Source organism: Rissa tridactyla, chromosome 3 (assembly GCF_028500815.1).
Source record: "Rissa tridactyla isolate bRisTri1 chromosome 3, bRisTri1.patW.cur.20221130, whole genome shotgun sequence".
In the NCBI taxonomy this organism is placed as follows: domain Eukaryota; kingdom Metazoa; phylum Chordata; class Aves; order Charadriiformes; family Laridae; genus Rissa; species Rissa tridactyla.
Genome location: NC_071468.1, coordinates 122,297,497 through 122,315,085, shown reverse-complemented (window position 1 = coordinate 122,315,085; position 17,589 = coordinate 122,297,497). Strand labels below are relative to the sequence as shown.

Sequence of the window (17,589 nt, the reverse complement as noted above, 5' to 3'; positions counted from 1 at the left end):
CTCTTCCTAGGGAGAATCCGAACCCATTGAAATGAGAGGGACAAGGACCTTGGACAGGGACGGACTTCCACGGCGGCTGCAGCGGAGCTGTCCATTCAGCACCACCGCACCGTCCGCTGTCACGACCTCGCTCTGCCGGGACCTTGCCGCGGCCCCGGGGCCGGGTCCCGGCGGGCCTGGGTCGGGACGGCGGCCCCTCGGAACCCCCAGACAAAGCTTGAACCAAGTCCTTGTAGGCAGAGGGTACCTCAAAACCTCCTCTCCCGCGGGTACACCCGCCTGTGAGCCTACTCTCGATATCTGCTCACCATCGTTTTGCGTGACTGTCACTTCAAGCCTGTCTAGTGAAATGATGGCTCACATCAGCTCGCTGGCACAATAGTATCACATCGCCTGAAATATCTCCTAAATATCTATTTTTATTTATATTTTTGTGAATGAATAAGGAAAGAGAATAATGGGATAAGAAATGTTCACTCCAAGAGGCTGAGTTGGGAAGTGTTCTCTCTCCGACGGCACTATTCGTTTTATATTGTGAATGAAAGTGTGCGTTTAAGCTGATAAGAATGAAGTGTTTGAACGTTAGGCCTTTAGACTACTTTTGTTTCCCTTCACGGTAAATGACGGTAATAACACCACCCCCACCCACCCCACCCCCCCAAGAACACTCAGATTTCGCAAGATGCTGAAGAAATGCGTATTTAACAAGAGTTCCAAATCTTTCCTCTAACTTTGACGTTAGATATTTACACTGACAGATGGTTATCAAATAAAGTGACACTCAAAAGCGAGTTCCAAACCGGTCTGTAGCACTGCTACACATTTCCCAAAAAGCTCCTTCCTTTCCCCACACGAGATCAAACTGCCGATTTAACAGCCCGGCGCCAGGAAACACGTTTCTCAAACTATCAGGGATCAACTCGATTAAATGAGTAATGATAAAACGAGTCAAGAAAGCTCTGGATTCAGCGGGAGTATCCGAGAGCTACCGAGGAATAGATCACTTGTAAAGCGCAAATGGACTGTGAAATGTGAAGTGCTCTAAGCGAGTTTGAACGTACTTCTGTCAAATGTCAAATTATCACTATTTCGGCAGTAACTCCAAACTACGCTAAACAGCGGGGAGGGAAAGAGAGAGAGAAACGGAGAGCGTTTTATGTTTACAAAAATTGATAGACGCAAGTGTTTGTAACCTCTTACCTCTTCTTATCACACCTCCTTGCCCGTTCAGTACAAGTCCACACTGGGCCTCCACTGAGCTCTTAAATAATGAGAGGAAAAAAAAAGGAAAGAAAGGAAAGAAAGCAATCAGACACTGAAACCCACAGAGAGATCACACAGCTTTTGCTTTGTTACACGACTTGCATGGGAACAATAGTTAAGGTGAACTGGAAAAACACAGTTACTCTCGTCGAACTCAAGCGCTCTGGCGAAATCCCACCGCCCCTGCCCCACAAAATGTGAAATAATTATCACTTTCATTGCCCTTTAAAGGCGAGTTTCTCCTGAACTGGGGCGTTAGATCGGCAGTTACGTGTCAGGATAGAGACACAAAAAAATAGTCTAGAAAGAAGTGTGTTCGCGCTCTACAGTTCCGTGCACAACAGTAAAACACACATTTATATAGTATTTTTGTGTGTTTAACTGTATATTTATATAGATATGTATAGCTAAATTCATATATATGTTTCGTGACACGTGTATACCGACTTACAAAGTGTGCAGAGAAGTAGACAAAGAGCACAAACAACAGACGACCTACTGGGCTTTGCCGGCTACACGGAGTCACAAGGGTGTTGTAACAATGCGTGTGTCCACACATAGGTGGGGATGAATATGCATCTGTGTACGCACACACACAGGCACCCATGTGTGAGCGTGGGGCGAAGAACCATCCAAAAACCTGCCTAGGGCTTCTGGTGCACATCCGAAGAGATCTCACTTCTTTATCCTCCTGTTACAAGGCTGATTATTTAGGGATCTTCGCCCTCCTTAATAAATATTTTTATTGGGATGATAAAAGACTTGAAAGGGTTGGGTTTTCTTTGGGTTTTTCCTTATGTTGGGGTTAAAAAAACACAACAAACCAAACCTAAATCTTTGCCCAGTGGAAATGTGTTAAAGACGCATTTTCCTCTACAAACAAACGAGGTATTGGACATGAAAGAGGCCTTTAAGGGTGTTAACCTACTCAACAGCCCGTGAAGAGTTAAGTAAATGCGGAGAGAGTCGGTGCATAATAAAAACCCCACTTTACAAAACAACCTTTACAGTCCTGGCTCTCTCCCCCACTTTCACCATATTGGCGCTGGCCCTGTAAGACCTTCCTTTTCAAGGCTCTTTTTTATTTTAAGTGTTCTGCCTTAAAGTGATTATGAAATCAATATGAAAAAAACTTGGCGACTGAGCATAAATTAAAGCGGTGATGGGAAAAGGTGTGACAGTTTTCTTTGTTGCCCATGGAAAATCTTTTTAGGGCACTGAAAGATGCCACTCCAGCTCCAAGACTGTTTGCATCTGTTAGGCTGACTTAAACCGCCCTCGAAACTATTGGACATTCACTTAAAATTCTGTGCAGGGAAAAGTATATTTACATTTGTTGCATTTGAAATGAGGCATATGCTGATGAACGTTTTAAAAAGAAAGAATAAGGAGAAAGGGGAAGACTGGTTAGACCACAATTTTGGTTTAAAAGTATTTGTGTGCAGTCTTGTTTCTCTTCACCACCAAAACGCTTCCCTCTAAGCCCAAGGTGGTATTCGCATGAGTCCAAGTTTGTTCCGAATCATCTCAATCATAACAACAAATATTAATATTTTCACCGTCTCACCGTTCAGGCTTTTCGATACCTCACTACACTCCCTCTGCTGTTCGGGAAAAGAGGGAGGAGTAAAAATAAAGAAAAGATTAGGTACAAAGACCTAAGTCATTTACTTTCCAATAAAGTGTGATCGAAAAAATAATATTTTCCGAAGAAAAGTTGTTTATTTTTTTCTTCTCTAAATAAATAAAAACTGAATGTGTCTCTAGCAGCTTAACCAACCTCTTCTTCTTTTTTTTTTTTTTTTTTTTTTTTTTTAAAGGGAAACATGTTGTTTGGTCGGATGACATTGCATAAATGACCAGTTGAATGGCACTAAGTCGAAAATTGGATAAACTATGGTGCTTTTTTGCCCGGGACTTAGGCATTGTCTGCTGTCTTGCAAACGTTCCTAATCCCCTCTTTTGAAAAATACAAGGCTTTGTGCCTGCCAAAGAAAAAAAATTTGTACAGATACAAAAAAATCAGCAGCAGACGTGGTTATAAAAAGGAGTAAATAGGTTTTAGTTGGGCTGAGCAGTGAATGGCAGATTTTTTTTTTTTTTTGAGGGGGGTAACATAAGGAGATCCTTGTGAAAAATGTAAACAAAAAATGGCCAGAGAGGATAAAATTATATAGTGAATTTTAATGGAGAAACCTAGGTTTAAATAGTTAGGGTTTCCTCCTCAGAGATATAAAAGATAACGTTCTTTGTTGTTGGGTTGTTGAATCATTTTCCTCCTTACAAAAAAGGAAAAAAAAAAAAAAAGATTTATTTTCTCCGATATAAATAGAGATTTGGTGGGGTTTTTTGTTTTGTTTTATTTTTAAGGGAAGAAAATAAACCTTCTTAGTTTTACAAACTTCGGGGTTGTTTGGTTTGTTGGTTTTTGGTTTGTTTTTTTTTTTTTTTTTTTTTTTTTCCCGAGCCTTTGACCACTACGTATTTTTGGAAAGACCAACATAGACAGCTTTGTATGACTGGGAGCGAGATTTGGGGGAAAAGTAAGTACAGTAAATACGGTCCTGTTTGTCTCTCCCCGCCGATCGGGAAACCTTTAGTTCCTCAGCTCGTCGGGAGAAGGAAGGTTTGCTTTTGATTTGGGGGACATTTCGAAAAGGGTGTTAGATACTGGAGGGCGTTGTTTGCAATTTTGGAAACAAATTTTATTTAAGCTACCAGCTCAATTTACCGGAGGTGAATTTTTAGTGCGGGGGAAAGGACTTTTGAGCGAATAAAGCTGAGGTTTTGATGCACAGAAATAGAATTTTTTGATGGGTCCAGATGACGGTTAGGGGGGAACAGATGAATGATTAGACAAATAGATAGATGAATTAGCTTTATCTGCTTGTGCTTCTCTCCCTGTTAACAACTGGATCGGATATTGCGAGGGATTTTTACCATACTGAGTATTTCTGAAGAACGTTTGCTCCCCTTTATTTCTTCCCTGCCTCATGCCTCGGAGTTGAACGGAAGGTTTGCCTTTGTATGTCGGAAAGCAGATTTATCTCCTGCCCTGCCTTTTTTTGCTGTTTTCCTACTCCATCCCTTCCTTAACACATTTGCCTGCTCTGTCGGTGCAAGTTGTTTAAACTGTTCCGTTCGCCGGAAGAAAGGAAAAGTTTAGGAAGAGCCAGAAGATGGGTTTGGGTTGGTTTAATTTCTGTGTGACTTTGGTAAGGGCTGGTAGAGGCACACACGGACCCGCACAGGCACACACGCACCCCGAGATCTCCGGATGAGTCCCACGGTCTCAGCCATCCCAGAGCCACAACCTACGCGGGGAAGTCAGGAGCGAGATTTTTTTGTTTGCTTGCTTTTTTATGGCCAAGAATGACCACTTGTTTGTTTGTGGTTTTTTTTGTTTTTTCTTTTTTTTTTTCCACCCCACATTTTTTGTTGCTACTATTCTGGAGGGTGCGTGCTCCGGATCGGATTTTGGATGAATCTGCCCTCCTTTGTATGAGCTGTTTTGAGCAGAGGAAAATGGGGAGGGTGAGGAGGGGGGGACCAGGACAGGGGGAGGGGAGAAGAAGGTGCCTCGAAAGGAGATCGCATGCTATTTACCTGCAAATCGTCTGCTCCCGAGGCTGCAAGCCCGAGGCTTGGTCCTGGCAGGAGTCTTTGATCTGGATGCATCCCATATTGGGATCCATGGCTCATAAGAGACAGGTCGTGGCGGCGGTAAGCATCTAAGCACCCCAGCTCTCTCCTCTGCTCGTCCAAGCAAGAGGACTTAAGCGCCCGCGCATTGTGCAGGTTGATAAAATCAGTGGGTTCCCCATGGTGGATCTGCTGGTAGTATTGCTGGGAGTGATGGAGAGAGTTCAAGGAGTAAGCGTCGGGGTTGACTGCCGGGTGGCTGTGTTGGAACTCGTAGTGGAAGGACTGGTGGTGCAGTGGGGTGTACTGGTGGTTAGTGGAGAAGTACGGGGAGGCGAACTCGGTGCCCGTGGTAGAGTAAGTGAGAGGAGATGAGGAGGAATAGGCGACGGTCGAGTTGGCCACAGACTCCAGGCATCCAAGCTGCATCAAACGGTAACTGTTTGATCCGTCATGACGTATCTGAAAGGAAGAAGTGAAAAGAAGACCCCAAAATTGGAGGTTTGTCATTGAAAACCCCGGGTGCGGTTCTTCCAAGCACGCTGTCCTGCATAGCTTCTCCCCCTGCAGAAGCGTCTAAGCCTGCGAGCGGCAGCCCCAGCAACAAAAGATTCTTTCCTACCTTGGGCTGGTGCCATAAAGGTCTGTTCAAAAACCCGTAAACAGCCCAGCCAGCCCTTAATACCGTCAAGCAAAAGGAATCCACGCACTGAAATAAAAACTATCTCTTTCTATCCGTCCATCCATCCATCTAGCCATCCACCTCCTGATCACAGCTGTAATATCTGGGGCTGACACAAAAAAAAGTCATCAAACAGAGGAAACTACCGAGAATACACACAAGTCCCGTCCCTATGTTACAGCGTTACACATTGAGAAAGCTTTGCCGCCTGCTTGCCTTCCTTTCTTCCTTCCTTCCGTTCTTTTTTTTTTTGAACCCCTATTTTTCTTTCTTTTTAAAATAACGAATCAGATCCAAAATTCCCCCCCCTCCTTTTTCCTACGTTTCGAAAGAAAAGGGGAGTCCTGCTTTTTTAGTGAGAACTCCCCATTCCTGGCGAGCTGGTGGTGATTTCTCTGCACTTCATTATATTATTAGGGGTATTATTCTGATTTTCGTTCTGGCAACGGTTTTAACGTGGTAATGAGTTGCCCTTTCTGGCGACAGATGTCATAACGAATTTTCTCTCTATACTTCTTTAAGTTATCTCTGAAGCCGGATTATAATTAAATGTAACGGTCCAATATGGATTTAAAAAAATGGAAACAACCACACAGGCACATCCACACACACATATGCACACACAGGCACACACACATCCACACACACGCGCGCGCACACACACACACACACTCACACACACAAAATACCTCTGCATCGTGGACGAGACCTGGAAAGGTAGTTGACATTTTTTGGTTCTCCGGGAAAAAAAAAAAAAAAAAAAAAAAAAAAAAAGAGAGAGAGAGAGGGAGAGAGAAAACTCTGGATAAAATTCCTCTCTCCAAATTAAAAAAAAAAAAAGAGAAAGAAAAAAAAGAAAAAATTGAAAAATCCAAAGTTCATGTATTTCCCCAATTTTTTTTAGAAAAAATCTCTACAGACAGAGAGAATTTGCAATGTATCTGCATAGATCAGATCTCTCGCTTTTCCATGCACCTCCTTAAAAACCTGTAGGAACAAAATTTTCCCTCTGCACAAAAGCTGCTCCCTGGATCAGATTTTGTACTTGCTGGGTATTTCTTTGGCTGATGTCGTAGGTCCCTTGGTAATATAGAAGTTTTGAAAATTAAGCATCAGCACTGAGAACTGGGAGGACAATAGATAGAGGAGCTTCATCCCAGGAGACAAGGAATAAATATTGTATCTTCGCCTAATAAGGAACTGTAGGTTCTTTCAACATTTTTATACATTTTTTCCTCCACTCTTTAGAATGCTTTTTCTTACCCAGGCTAATATGGGAGCTAATCTGATCGAAGGGGTTATTTTGTGTACATTTTATTGGGAAGACTTAAAGCTAATATATATTAATATATATTATTAAACCATCCTTTTCAATAGGTAAGTGCTCCTTCCTGTTGATTATACTGCTTTTAAATACTGACCAGAATTTAAGAGTGCACATTTGTATGTGTGTCTGTTTAACTGTATTTTTTTTTCCCTAAATGAAAACTATGTGGTTTGTTTTGGTTTGGGATTTTTTTTTTTTTCTTACCCTTGCATTTACATCGAATTTAAGTCCACCCCACACTCCAACCTGCTTTTAAAGCTTCCTAATATGCTATCTTACAGGCTTCTTTAAATAGCATTTTCAAACATAAAACTAGGGTGAGAGCACAAAGTATCACTGCAGTGACATATTCTATGGAATTATACGTAAAATACATATAGATCTACGGAATTACATCTGTAATAGGAGAAAGGAAAAAAAAAGAAGGGAAGGGAACGTATGAGCTGAAGACCACTCTTTCGACATTTCTAAGTGCCGATATATTTTAGTGTTGGGAATGCAGGGACGCTGCGTAGCCCTGGGTTGCAAAGCAGAAGGGGGACGTTATTAATTTATTTAGTGACACCGGTCCGAGGAGTTGCCACTGGGGGAATAAGTCCTCTCTGCGTGCTCAGCCCCCCACCCCCACCCCCTGTCCCTCTGCCCCCAGGTAGTGGCTCTGCAGCTCCCGAAGTGACTGCGGGCTCGGCACGGGGAGCGCTCGGGGGGGCCGGGAGGTGTGTGTGTGTGTGGTGGTGGGGGAGTCACCCGCCCTCCGAGAAGATGCCAGCCCAAATGGCATTTCCCGGCGGGGTGGCTCTGCTGATGGCTAGTTTCCACAAATGATAAGCCTGGAGATAGGAAAGGGTGTAACTTGCTTTTAATTGCCATTTAATTTGGGTTGCTTTTAAGCGTTTAAACTGCGAAGGTGTCTTAATAATAAGCCGCAGGCAAATAAGCATGTGGCTCTCTGCCGCTCTCCCCTTCCTCTGTATTTTTTTTTCTTTTCTTTTTTTTTTTTTTTTTTGAAGGTGCAGGTTTTGGGAGGGTTTATTGGTATCTGTTCATGCAGGCTAACAGGAACTGTCACTCAGCCGTCTTTTCTGCCTCCAAATGGACAAAGACACACGACTGGAATTGAAATGCATTGTCTGAAACGGGAAAGGGCGATGGGCCGGGCGGGCAGAGGGGTCAGCGGTGAACAACCCCCGCCTCTTCCCCGGCCGGCTGCTGGGGAGCGCGGCTGGGCCCCCCCCGAGCCCCCGCCCCGGCCGTCCAACGGGGAAGGGAAGTGGGGGGGAAGGAAGGAAGGAAGGAAGGAAGGAAGGAAGGAAGGAAGGAAGGAAGGAAGGAAGGAAGGAAGGAAGGAAGGAAGGAGGGAGGGAGGGAGGGAAGGAAAGGAGGAATTGTTTCTTTCTCTTCATTTGGATTTCCTGCAGTTCTAACGTTGTTAGTGAAATAAAAATATTTCTCCCCATATATTCTCCCCAGTATATATTTGAGAAAATTCTAGGAACTCTTCCAAGTTCAGATTTTCTTTGGACTCCTCACGATTTTGGTAGTTGCCAGAATAAAAGAAAACGTAGAAATGGGCAAACTTCGCCCTTTCCAGCTCCCAGTTGGAGCCTGGCGAGCGCCGTGTGAGCAACGCACCAGCCTTGGACAGGACGGCTTAGACCTAAAGAAAAAAAATAAACGTTAAAGAGATCTTGAGCACACCCTCCTGACGGAGGAAGAAGTGTCCCTTCCCTTCGAGGAGGAAGGCAAACCCCCTCCTACACAGCCAGGTCACCGCCACCCTCCCCCAGCCGGCTATTTACACTGTTGCATTAGTCCTGTCTGGGTTTTTATGTTTTTGTTGGAGGGGAGATATTTTCTTCGACCTTGCCAAGGCAAGCCCAGCGCAGTGAATAAACAGGGGACACAGGGCGAGGGGACACGACCCGGGCAGGGGGACGCGGAGCTCAGCTCAGACGCTGCCGTGATTTACCGTGCTACAGGGCTGAAGTGCTCCCCACCAACTCACCTGCACGGGACACTTTATCCGTCTATGCCATATTTTTTTTTTTTTTTTGCCAGAAAACTACGGGTGTGAGAGAGGTGGAGAAAGGATTTGGGCGCAGATCCCTTTATTTTGAATCCTGTGGGTGCCGCGGTGCAGTTATCACCCCGCACCTGAGCGCTGCGGGGGAGGACACGCATGGTGCAAGGGCTGATGCTTTTTCCCAACTTGTTTCCCGAGCTGCCAGGAGATCACCCCGCTGCAAGAGGTCCGTCTTGCTAGAGATCTCACCCCCTGGTCCGACCCCTTTCCCCCCTCCAACCCCCCTCCCCACGCACACGCAGCCCAGACAAACCCACAACCACACCACCAGCCAGCTCGGAGCCCAACTTCGCTTCAAACAACAACAAAGCCACCAAAATGGTTTTGTTTGGAGGAAAGTTTATAAGAAACCCGGCTTGCCAGATGCACGTTACTGGTCAGTTCCATCTGTTAGCTTCGCTTACAGACCCTAAAAAATCATATAGACCATTTGCGCTTTTAACTCCACCCAATCCAATTAATAACGCGAGTCAAACTGCAAAGCACTTATTAATTGCTCCCAAAGAAAATCTTTCAGGAAAGTTAATTGGGAGCTTTCTGGTTTTCCGAGCAGCGCCATGAGATAATGGTCAGAGCAGACAGACTTCGCGTTGAGTTTCATTGTGGCTGGGCACGCTGTTTATCCCCTGCTTAAAGTTTGCTCCTGCTCCTAAGATACAAAAAGGGTGGTTTGAGTCTTTTTTTTTTTTTTTTTTTTTTTTTTTAAGGGGTCTGAAAAAAAAACTGACTGAGCTGCTGGAAGGGGTAGGGGTGTGGGGGAAAAAACCCAAGAAAATAAAAGCTCCCTCTCTGGGATCATCTCAGTTTCCCTGGTAGTTCACTGAACTGTGCAAAGCGGCTGGTGCTGCTGCAGGGACGGAGTCTGGGCTTGACATCTGGCTGCTGTATGAGAGCAGCTCCCTGGACTCACAGAGCTCTCTCACCTCGTGTTTGACTTACAAACATTTCCCAGCATTTAAAAGCCTGAAATTACAAATTTTCCTTTCATTTTTCCTTCCCGCCTTAGCTCCTGCATTTTGTTGGTTGTCTAATAATTGTTTATTTCCTAATTAAGAACCTTCTCTTCTGCTGAGAGTGACCAAAACTTGGTCCTTGCTGGACCTAAACCTCTGACAACTTTTCCTGGAGTTTCTCATGTCTGAAAGAGTCCAGACAGCAGTTCAAGCCATCACAGGTGTCCGCAATAAGCGGTGCCAGGACATTCCTGGAGCAGGGTCCATCCTCTGCGATGCCCTGTTCTGCAAAGGACCCAAAGAGAAGTTCCCCTTCAGAACCCAGCAAAGGCTTTTTGCTTAATACTCTTTCCCACCTCGTTTGTCCTCTGCAGTTCCTGAAGTTTGGGGGCTGTGAGCTTTGGGGACACTCAGCTGACTTAAAACAAAAGCAGCCCCGGGGACTCTTTTGTGCATCACTGGGTCCTGCCCATTGTTTGCAGATCTATTGTTGTTGGTGCTTTGTTTCATCCCCCTCGGCAAATCTTTTTCTCCTTCTCCCCTGGTCCCATCGCACTCCTTTCTCTTGCCTGGCAGAGGGGGTGAACCTGAACATGGGCCCCCTCTGTGGTGAACATCACCCTTCCCTGAACTTTGCATGCAGGGAAAACCCTGGGAGAGGCCCAGATCCCTGTGGGTTGGAGGGAGGGAGCTGGTGGCACCCCCCCACATGCACACACAGACAACCCACCTTCATTTTGAGGCAAACCTGTCCGTGCACCTATCTTTCCACTCATCCAAACAGAGAGACAACCCCTGTCTGGTAAATAAATAAACCCTACACACTTTCAGGGGGAAACCAAAAGAGACCATAATGAGAAATTTTGGTATTTTTTTCCTCTTGTTTCCCTTTAAGAATCATTATTTTGAGGGTAGAAGTTACATTATATTGCTTTTTCTCTTCCAAGAAGGAAAAAAAAGGAGAGAGGAAAATTTGACACTGCTGTTCACAGACTGTAGCTGCAGGCAATAAGTGTGGGGAGTTTTGCAGGGGGTTTCTTCAAGCTGCAAGACCAGAGATGTCCTGCAAAAAACTGCCCATTCTTCCCTCTGAACATAGCTAACCTCTCCAATGCCCACCACCATGTTTCCTCTTCCTTGCAAATTTGTATTCTGCCTCACCACGACAGCCGAAAGGCAACATAATCGGACAGAGAAAATGCATTTGCAAGCAATTAAAATGCTGTGAATATATTAGTCAAAAATTAAAGGGGATAACTAGTGTCTCCAGTCATTTCTTTGATGGCAGCAAGACTTCCTGCTTGCTGAGGCTTTCATGAAGACTCAAGAGCAGCTGTATTTCAACCCAGGTGCCTGGCATGACTCAGAGTAAATGCGAAAGGGAAAGGCGAGATGGCTCCAAAGATGTTGATATTGATCAATATTGCCTTGCAAAAAAACCAGACCAATAGTCATTTGGAGTGAATGCCATTCACACCAGTCTGTGCAGGGATCAGGAGGGCAGAGTTTGTGGCTGCTGCATTGCAACACGACTTTCCAGGCATTTGGTAAGGGTGATCTATCGACTGCCTGCCAATAAAAGACCCTCTTCCCTTTTTCTGGTTCGCCTTCCCTTGTCCTCATCTTCCTTAGTCTCTCTCTTCCCTGCTGGCTGCTGCCTATTGCTAGTCAAATGGGGCTGTGAGCCCCACAATCTCTGTCCCTGCCCTGTTATTTCTTGTGATAAGAGTGGGTGATGTGACTTACCCACTTTCTCTTTCAAGCTCCCTGTCCCACAACCACAGGTTTACTTCTTACACAGAGCTGCTCCTCATGTTTATCCTCTCCACTCAACTGATCTTGCAGCCATCTCATTTCTCTCTCTCCTGATTGCTTCCTCATAGCTCCCTGAGCTGTTGAGTGCCCCATCCCATCTGTCTGCTCTCTAGCTAGACCCCAAGAAAACAAATTCTCTTGGCTCTGGCTTGTAGAGGTGCGGAGATCCTACTGGGGAAGCTGCCTAGAGCCCCTTCTTACACAGCTCCTAGGGCTGTACCTGCTCCATGGAGGCCTCTCCACCTGGTCCTCCTTGACAATAGCCTCTGGTGTATCTTGGTCTTCCACACACTCCTGCTTTAAGGCATTAATTTCATCGCCACTGTTGTGTTTTCAAGCTGTCTACCCACCTTTTCTCTCTCCTTTAGGCACCTGCATCAAGAAAAACAGACTGCCTCCACTCTTCCCCTGTTGGGATTTCCCCCCTTCCAATATTCACACAACACTGTGGTTTTGCCAGTGCCTTTTACTGCCATGTTCCTAATTTCTTTCAGCATCTCTACTGCATCCCTTGGGGGGTAACATGACAACTGTCTGTGGCATCTGTCCCTTCTCCAGTTCTGCAAACACCGAGACAATGAAAAACCTCCCTCCCTCCTTCCAGCTTCCTCTTGAAAGCAAAAGCTGCTTCTGTCAATTGCTGCTGCCATCTTTTAGAGACTATTTTTATTTCCATTGACCTCTTCTGTACTTGAAAATTGTCCTATTACTTCATTATCTGGCTCCTTTTTGCAGTTCTACATTCCTCAACTTGGCTTCTCTCACATATCTTACACTTACTTCCCTTCATGAGGTAATCCTCCCAGACCTCTTCTCTCTTCACCTGATCTACCCCACACATGTAGGTCACCTTTTTTACCCTTAAATCCTTTCTTTATTCTGTGGCTATCTGAAGGTATTTACTGCTGTGGGCAACAGAATCACAATAATTTTGGAAAATCCTTTAATAATCTCTTTCTTTTTCCTCCTATCTAATGATTTGTCAGTTTTCTCATATTCTGTATGTTTTGCTGTTCTGAAAGGGGAAGTTTGGTTATAATCACAGGCCTAACTAGACTCTAATTACTCTTCTGTGTCAGAGCCTTGCCTTCCTTCGCATCAGTAGCTTGTCAGACACTTCTGTGCTTGTAAGTGATTAATGCTTTTAAATTTGGGGAAAAGAAGGGGTCACAGATATCTCAGCAGTGTTTTGTGCCCTCAAGTTAGTACCAATGAAGAAGCCAGAAATTCTCCCGTAAAGAATCTTTCTCTATGACATTTTTATTTTTTTTTCCAAATTGTCATCACATCTTTTCTTGCTCTGACCATACTTTCTAACTGCTTCACCTAGGATTTCTCTAGCAATATTGCTGCTGTAAGTTATTTCCACTACTAATGCCACCCTGAGAAACTGTTAAAAGGAAACATGGACTTAACCATCTCTGTTAATGAAATTATGTTCATGAATTTAGTGGTAGAGCATAATGAAACCTGGTTCTAGATAACCACATGATGGTGAAAAGCCTCAAAATTAACCAGAGTCCTGGTTTGAATTCTTGCTCCACTTCTTGTGATATGGAGATTTGAACCTAGTCCTTCTAGACCTAATAATTTGTGGAAAAGTTTATGGGTTTCAACAGGGATATTCCTCAGGACAGGAATGGAATGGTGGAAGAAATTAAAGTTAGGAGAGCTATCTTCTGAGATTCCCACTTGGCTCTGTAAACTGTGGAGTCCATACTTTCCTTAATATAGCCTGATTTCAACAAAATTTGTAAGACACATTCACTGACTTTTTTTTAAACTACTACCAAAGAAAAGTTATGAGGCCCACTTCTACAGAAAGCACTCTAGGAAGCTGTATGGGATATTCCTGCTCATTGGTGTAGCATAATATCCGTACTCAACAAAGGCAACAGGAAAAATCCATACATGACAAGGATTTTGTATCAAGACATCAAAGTTCAGTGGGAACTGTCATCACAACCTTATATTTTACTGTTCAGGAGAAAACACTGGCGATGAAACTGGAAATCTTACAGTTAAGTAATGCATCTAATTAAAAGGTTTTTTTTCTTTTGATAGTATTAGCCCACAGGGCAATTTTAAACCAATCTCTCCACATGTAACCAGCTAAACTAGGACTTTAGAAATTCTCCTGATCACGAACTGGCTAAGATAACATTATCCACATTATTTTCTGGATGCCTTTCAATATATGAGGCAAAATCTTATCATTAAACTTCTCTCTGGTAGTGGAGAATGAAAACATCTGTAGACTGTGATGTATTAAAGATGTACCTTATATTAGAATCATCCATAATTAATGCAGACATTCCAATAAATAATACAGTGTCAGGTTCTTTGGATTATTGAGTGTACTCCACTGTGCTCATATACTTATGCACTGGCAGTAATAGTGAGCAAGTTTCCTTACCTAATTAAACACTGTGCTCTACTATATGTTTAAATAGCATTAAGGCTGTGTCACAAACTTAAAAGAGTAAATTCAAAGGTAAGGCTGACATCTTTGTCCTCAGCTCATGAGTCATGTATTGATGGCATTTCTTCCCCACCTGCGTGTCTGCATGGATATACATTTTCATGGATTTTTTTTTTTTACCCCTTGCACTTAATTTGTAGCCTTAACACTTTAAAATTAGGTGTAATAGTATTAATATTTTAAAGACATTCTTTCCTCAAGAGCCTGGAATTGCTCTGAATAGCTCAAATAAATCTGTATTTAGGTTAAGTAATATATAATTTTCACTGAACACATATATTTGTTAACATATTTGAAAATGGGACTTGTATTGACCCAAGAATCCTGGGTAGGTGCAAAGAAACCACTATATATTTTTTATTGGTTCAGTATTCAGGCGTTTGCTATTAAAATGCATAAGATGTATCCCCAAAACTGGAGCCAGCTACTTCAGAGACATAACATTCCACCAAGGGAATAGGTATTTATGCTTTAAAAACTTATTTTAATTTCCCAATTGATCATAATAGCTCATGCATAAAATCAAGAGATTTTGGGATTTCTATTACTTTAAAACTGGGCATTAAAATTCATTTGGCAGAAGGAGATTTTTTTTTTAATTATTTTTTTTATTATTATTTCTTTCTGGAAGTAAGATCTTGTCTGCAGGATCTGATTCTGGAATGATATCTCTGATAGAGGAGACATCATTCACAACCTGACAATAGCTAGTAGAGGATTGATAATCAATGTGCTGATAGAGCTCACTGTGAGCTCCATTCTGCATCCCCGACTCATGTCAGTAATCCCTGTATAAACCAGTTGTCTCTTTGACCTCTATTGGCCTGAGCACACTAGTGAAGGTGGAGGGGTCAGGCAGTAAAAGACTAGCACTCTCTTGCATGAGGGACCTGATCCAAAGATCATCTGAAGTCAATGGAATTCTTTTCCTGGAATTCAAAGAGCTGTGGAAAATGTCTTAAACAAGTATTTGGATTTGTATTGTGCCTAAAATATTAGAAGAATAAAAGGGGAAATAAGAATGTATTAATGTTCGCCTAGAAAATGTCTTTAAACAATAATTTAAAATGTTAGTTTCATAGTCTGAAAGCTGAAAACATTTATATTTTTGAGAACCATGAGAAAAAATTCTTTTCCTCCCTCCCTTCCTTCCTTCCTTCCTTCCTTCCTTCCTTCCTTCCTTCCTTCCTTCCTTCCTTCCTTCCTTCCTTCCTTCCTTCCTTCCTTCCTTCCTTCCTTCCTTCCTTCCCTCCTCCCTCCCTCCCTTTCTCTCTTCTGTACTATATAGTAATACCATTATATAGCTGTACATACATGTACCAGCACTGTGGATAGCCTAATTAATCAGTTTCTAAACTGTGACTTAAAGTGCGATTTTCAGCAGCAATTTCCCTCAATTCATATCATCTGGCTGTTCTGAAATGATTATTTGCAGACCAGTGAACGAAACATGGACAATCAACAATTTTTGATTGTACAATAAAATGACTGCAATTGAAGTACAATGTTTACAGTAGTTTAAAGACAATGGGCTATAGCTTACTGACCCCATTCAGCAAAGTGCTTAGCTGAAACAAATGCTTAACTTTATTTCTGAGTGTTGAGTTAAAAAAAAAAATGCAAGGAAGTGCATTTAGCACCAGTAAGCAACATTCATTCAGGATGAAGATAGAAACTGGTATTCAGGTTAGTAAAGACCAGGGTACAATTTTGTTTCATAAGTTTTAGGGGCAAGGGACATGAGACGTGTTAATGGATGGTCAAATAAATATATTATTTATCATAAAAAGACTCCACGTTGCTATTCCTAACAATGTTCAGGTATATTTTTGCATTTCTTTAATGAAAGAAATCTATGACAACAACAAATAAAGACCCTGTCTCTTCATCTGTATAAATGTATATCACCTATATAAACATCATACTGATGCATCATGCACTTATATGTATATACAATAGAGAAAGAGAGAGATTTTGCAATGATTTGCACAGCTATTCTATCTCTTAATTTTAGACTAATCAACAGAGCTATGTTATTGATTCACCTCCCATTTGCATCAACTGGACCTCTTGTTTACTATTTCGAAATAGAGGAACACACTCCTTATACACTTGCAATTCCTCATGACATCAAAGGTAAGTGCTGAGATATTGTTACCATCTTATCTGCCGGCATATATGCAAGTGCACAGTGTGGACTTTGCACCCACACTTATATCCCCCCGCAATTACTGTTTCAGTTATTGTGTATCAAAACTGCATAGGAAGGGGATATATTTCCCTCATCTGGAACTATGAACATTCAGTTTCCATGTAACCTTAACCCTGACCCTAAATTTGCAACCCTTAAAGATTACCTTAAACAGAAGATCAATTTTGTTTATAGTGATGGGCATTGATTTTTCTCCCTGCAGAGCATGACACTGGCCCGGCTGTTAATGGAGGAGAAAATATTATTCCCTATGGCTAGGAAGTTCTATAACATAAAAAGAAGCTATATGTCATAGAATCATGGAATGGTTTGTGTTGGAAGGGGGACCAGTAAAAGGCAAGTCCAACTCCCCTGCCATGAGCAGGGACATCTTCAACTAGATCAGGTTGTTCAGAGCCCCATCCAACCTGACCTGGAATGTTTCCAGAGATGGGTCACCTACCACCTCTCTGGGCAACCTAGGCCAGTGTTTCACCACCTTCATTGTAAAAAATTTCTTCCTTATATCTAGTTGAATTTATATAAATATATATGTGTGTGTACTTTTATATATATATATATTTAGATACATACATGGAATGTTATCATCAGCTTAATACCTGCTGCCCTGCAGGATGGGTTTCTAAAATAAAAAGTTACTTTTCTTTATCGTCTTCAAAGAGCCCCCTGAGCTAGGTTAGTTGTTTGTAGTAACCCAAGGGAGTCAGCAAGCCTGTTTAGTATCCCTCTTCTTTCTTGTAGCAAGAAGCAGGCTGCGATTTGGACGCTCCCCTCACGCCCCCAACCCCCCTTCCCCCCCTTCCCTCCCCCAGCTGCGGGGGGCCGGCGGGGTGAGTCCCCCCTCGGCCCCGCCGCCAGGAGCTGTCCATTCAGCACCCCCGCGCTTACGGGCTGCCTGCCCGCCCGCCAAAAACAACAAAAGAAGGGAAATATTAATTAATTAAAAAAGGTGGTGGTGGGGGGAGAGCTTAAAAAAAAAAAAAAAAAAAAAAAAGCCAATCTGCTCAATCCTCTGCCTGCAGGCAGACTCTAACGGAAACCACATATGCTTTGCCTCTCCCTATAAGAAATCTTCATTGGGGCATTAAAATACTTAAAAGGATTAGTCGTTAAATACTTGTACATTTGGT

General features: G+C 43.0%; 1 protein-coding gene across 1 annotated transcript in view; it reads right to left on the bottom strand.

The window, feature by feature from the left end:
- TFAP2D (transcription factor AP-2 delta) overlaps positions 1-6,469 on the bottom strand; it is a 48,070-nt gene extending 41,601 nt beyond the window's left edge. The window contains exons 1-3 of the mRNA XM_054196417.1: positions 6,277-6,469; positions 4,870-5,367; positions 1,201-1,261 (exon numbers count right to left, since the gene is read on the bottom strand). Of these exons, the coding sequence (XP_054052392.1) occupies positions 1,201-1,261; positions 4,870-5,367; positions 6,277-6,315 (598 nt within the window). The 5' untranslated portion in view covers positions 6,316-6,469. The remainder of the gene's footprint in view (positions 1-1,200; positions 1,262-4,869; positions 5,368-6,276) is intronic.
- Between the last annotated feature and the right edge of the window lie 11,120 nt (positions 6,470-17,589).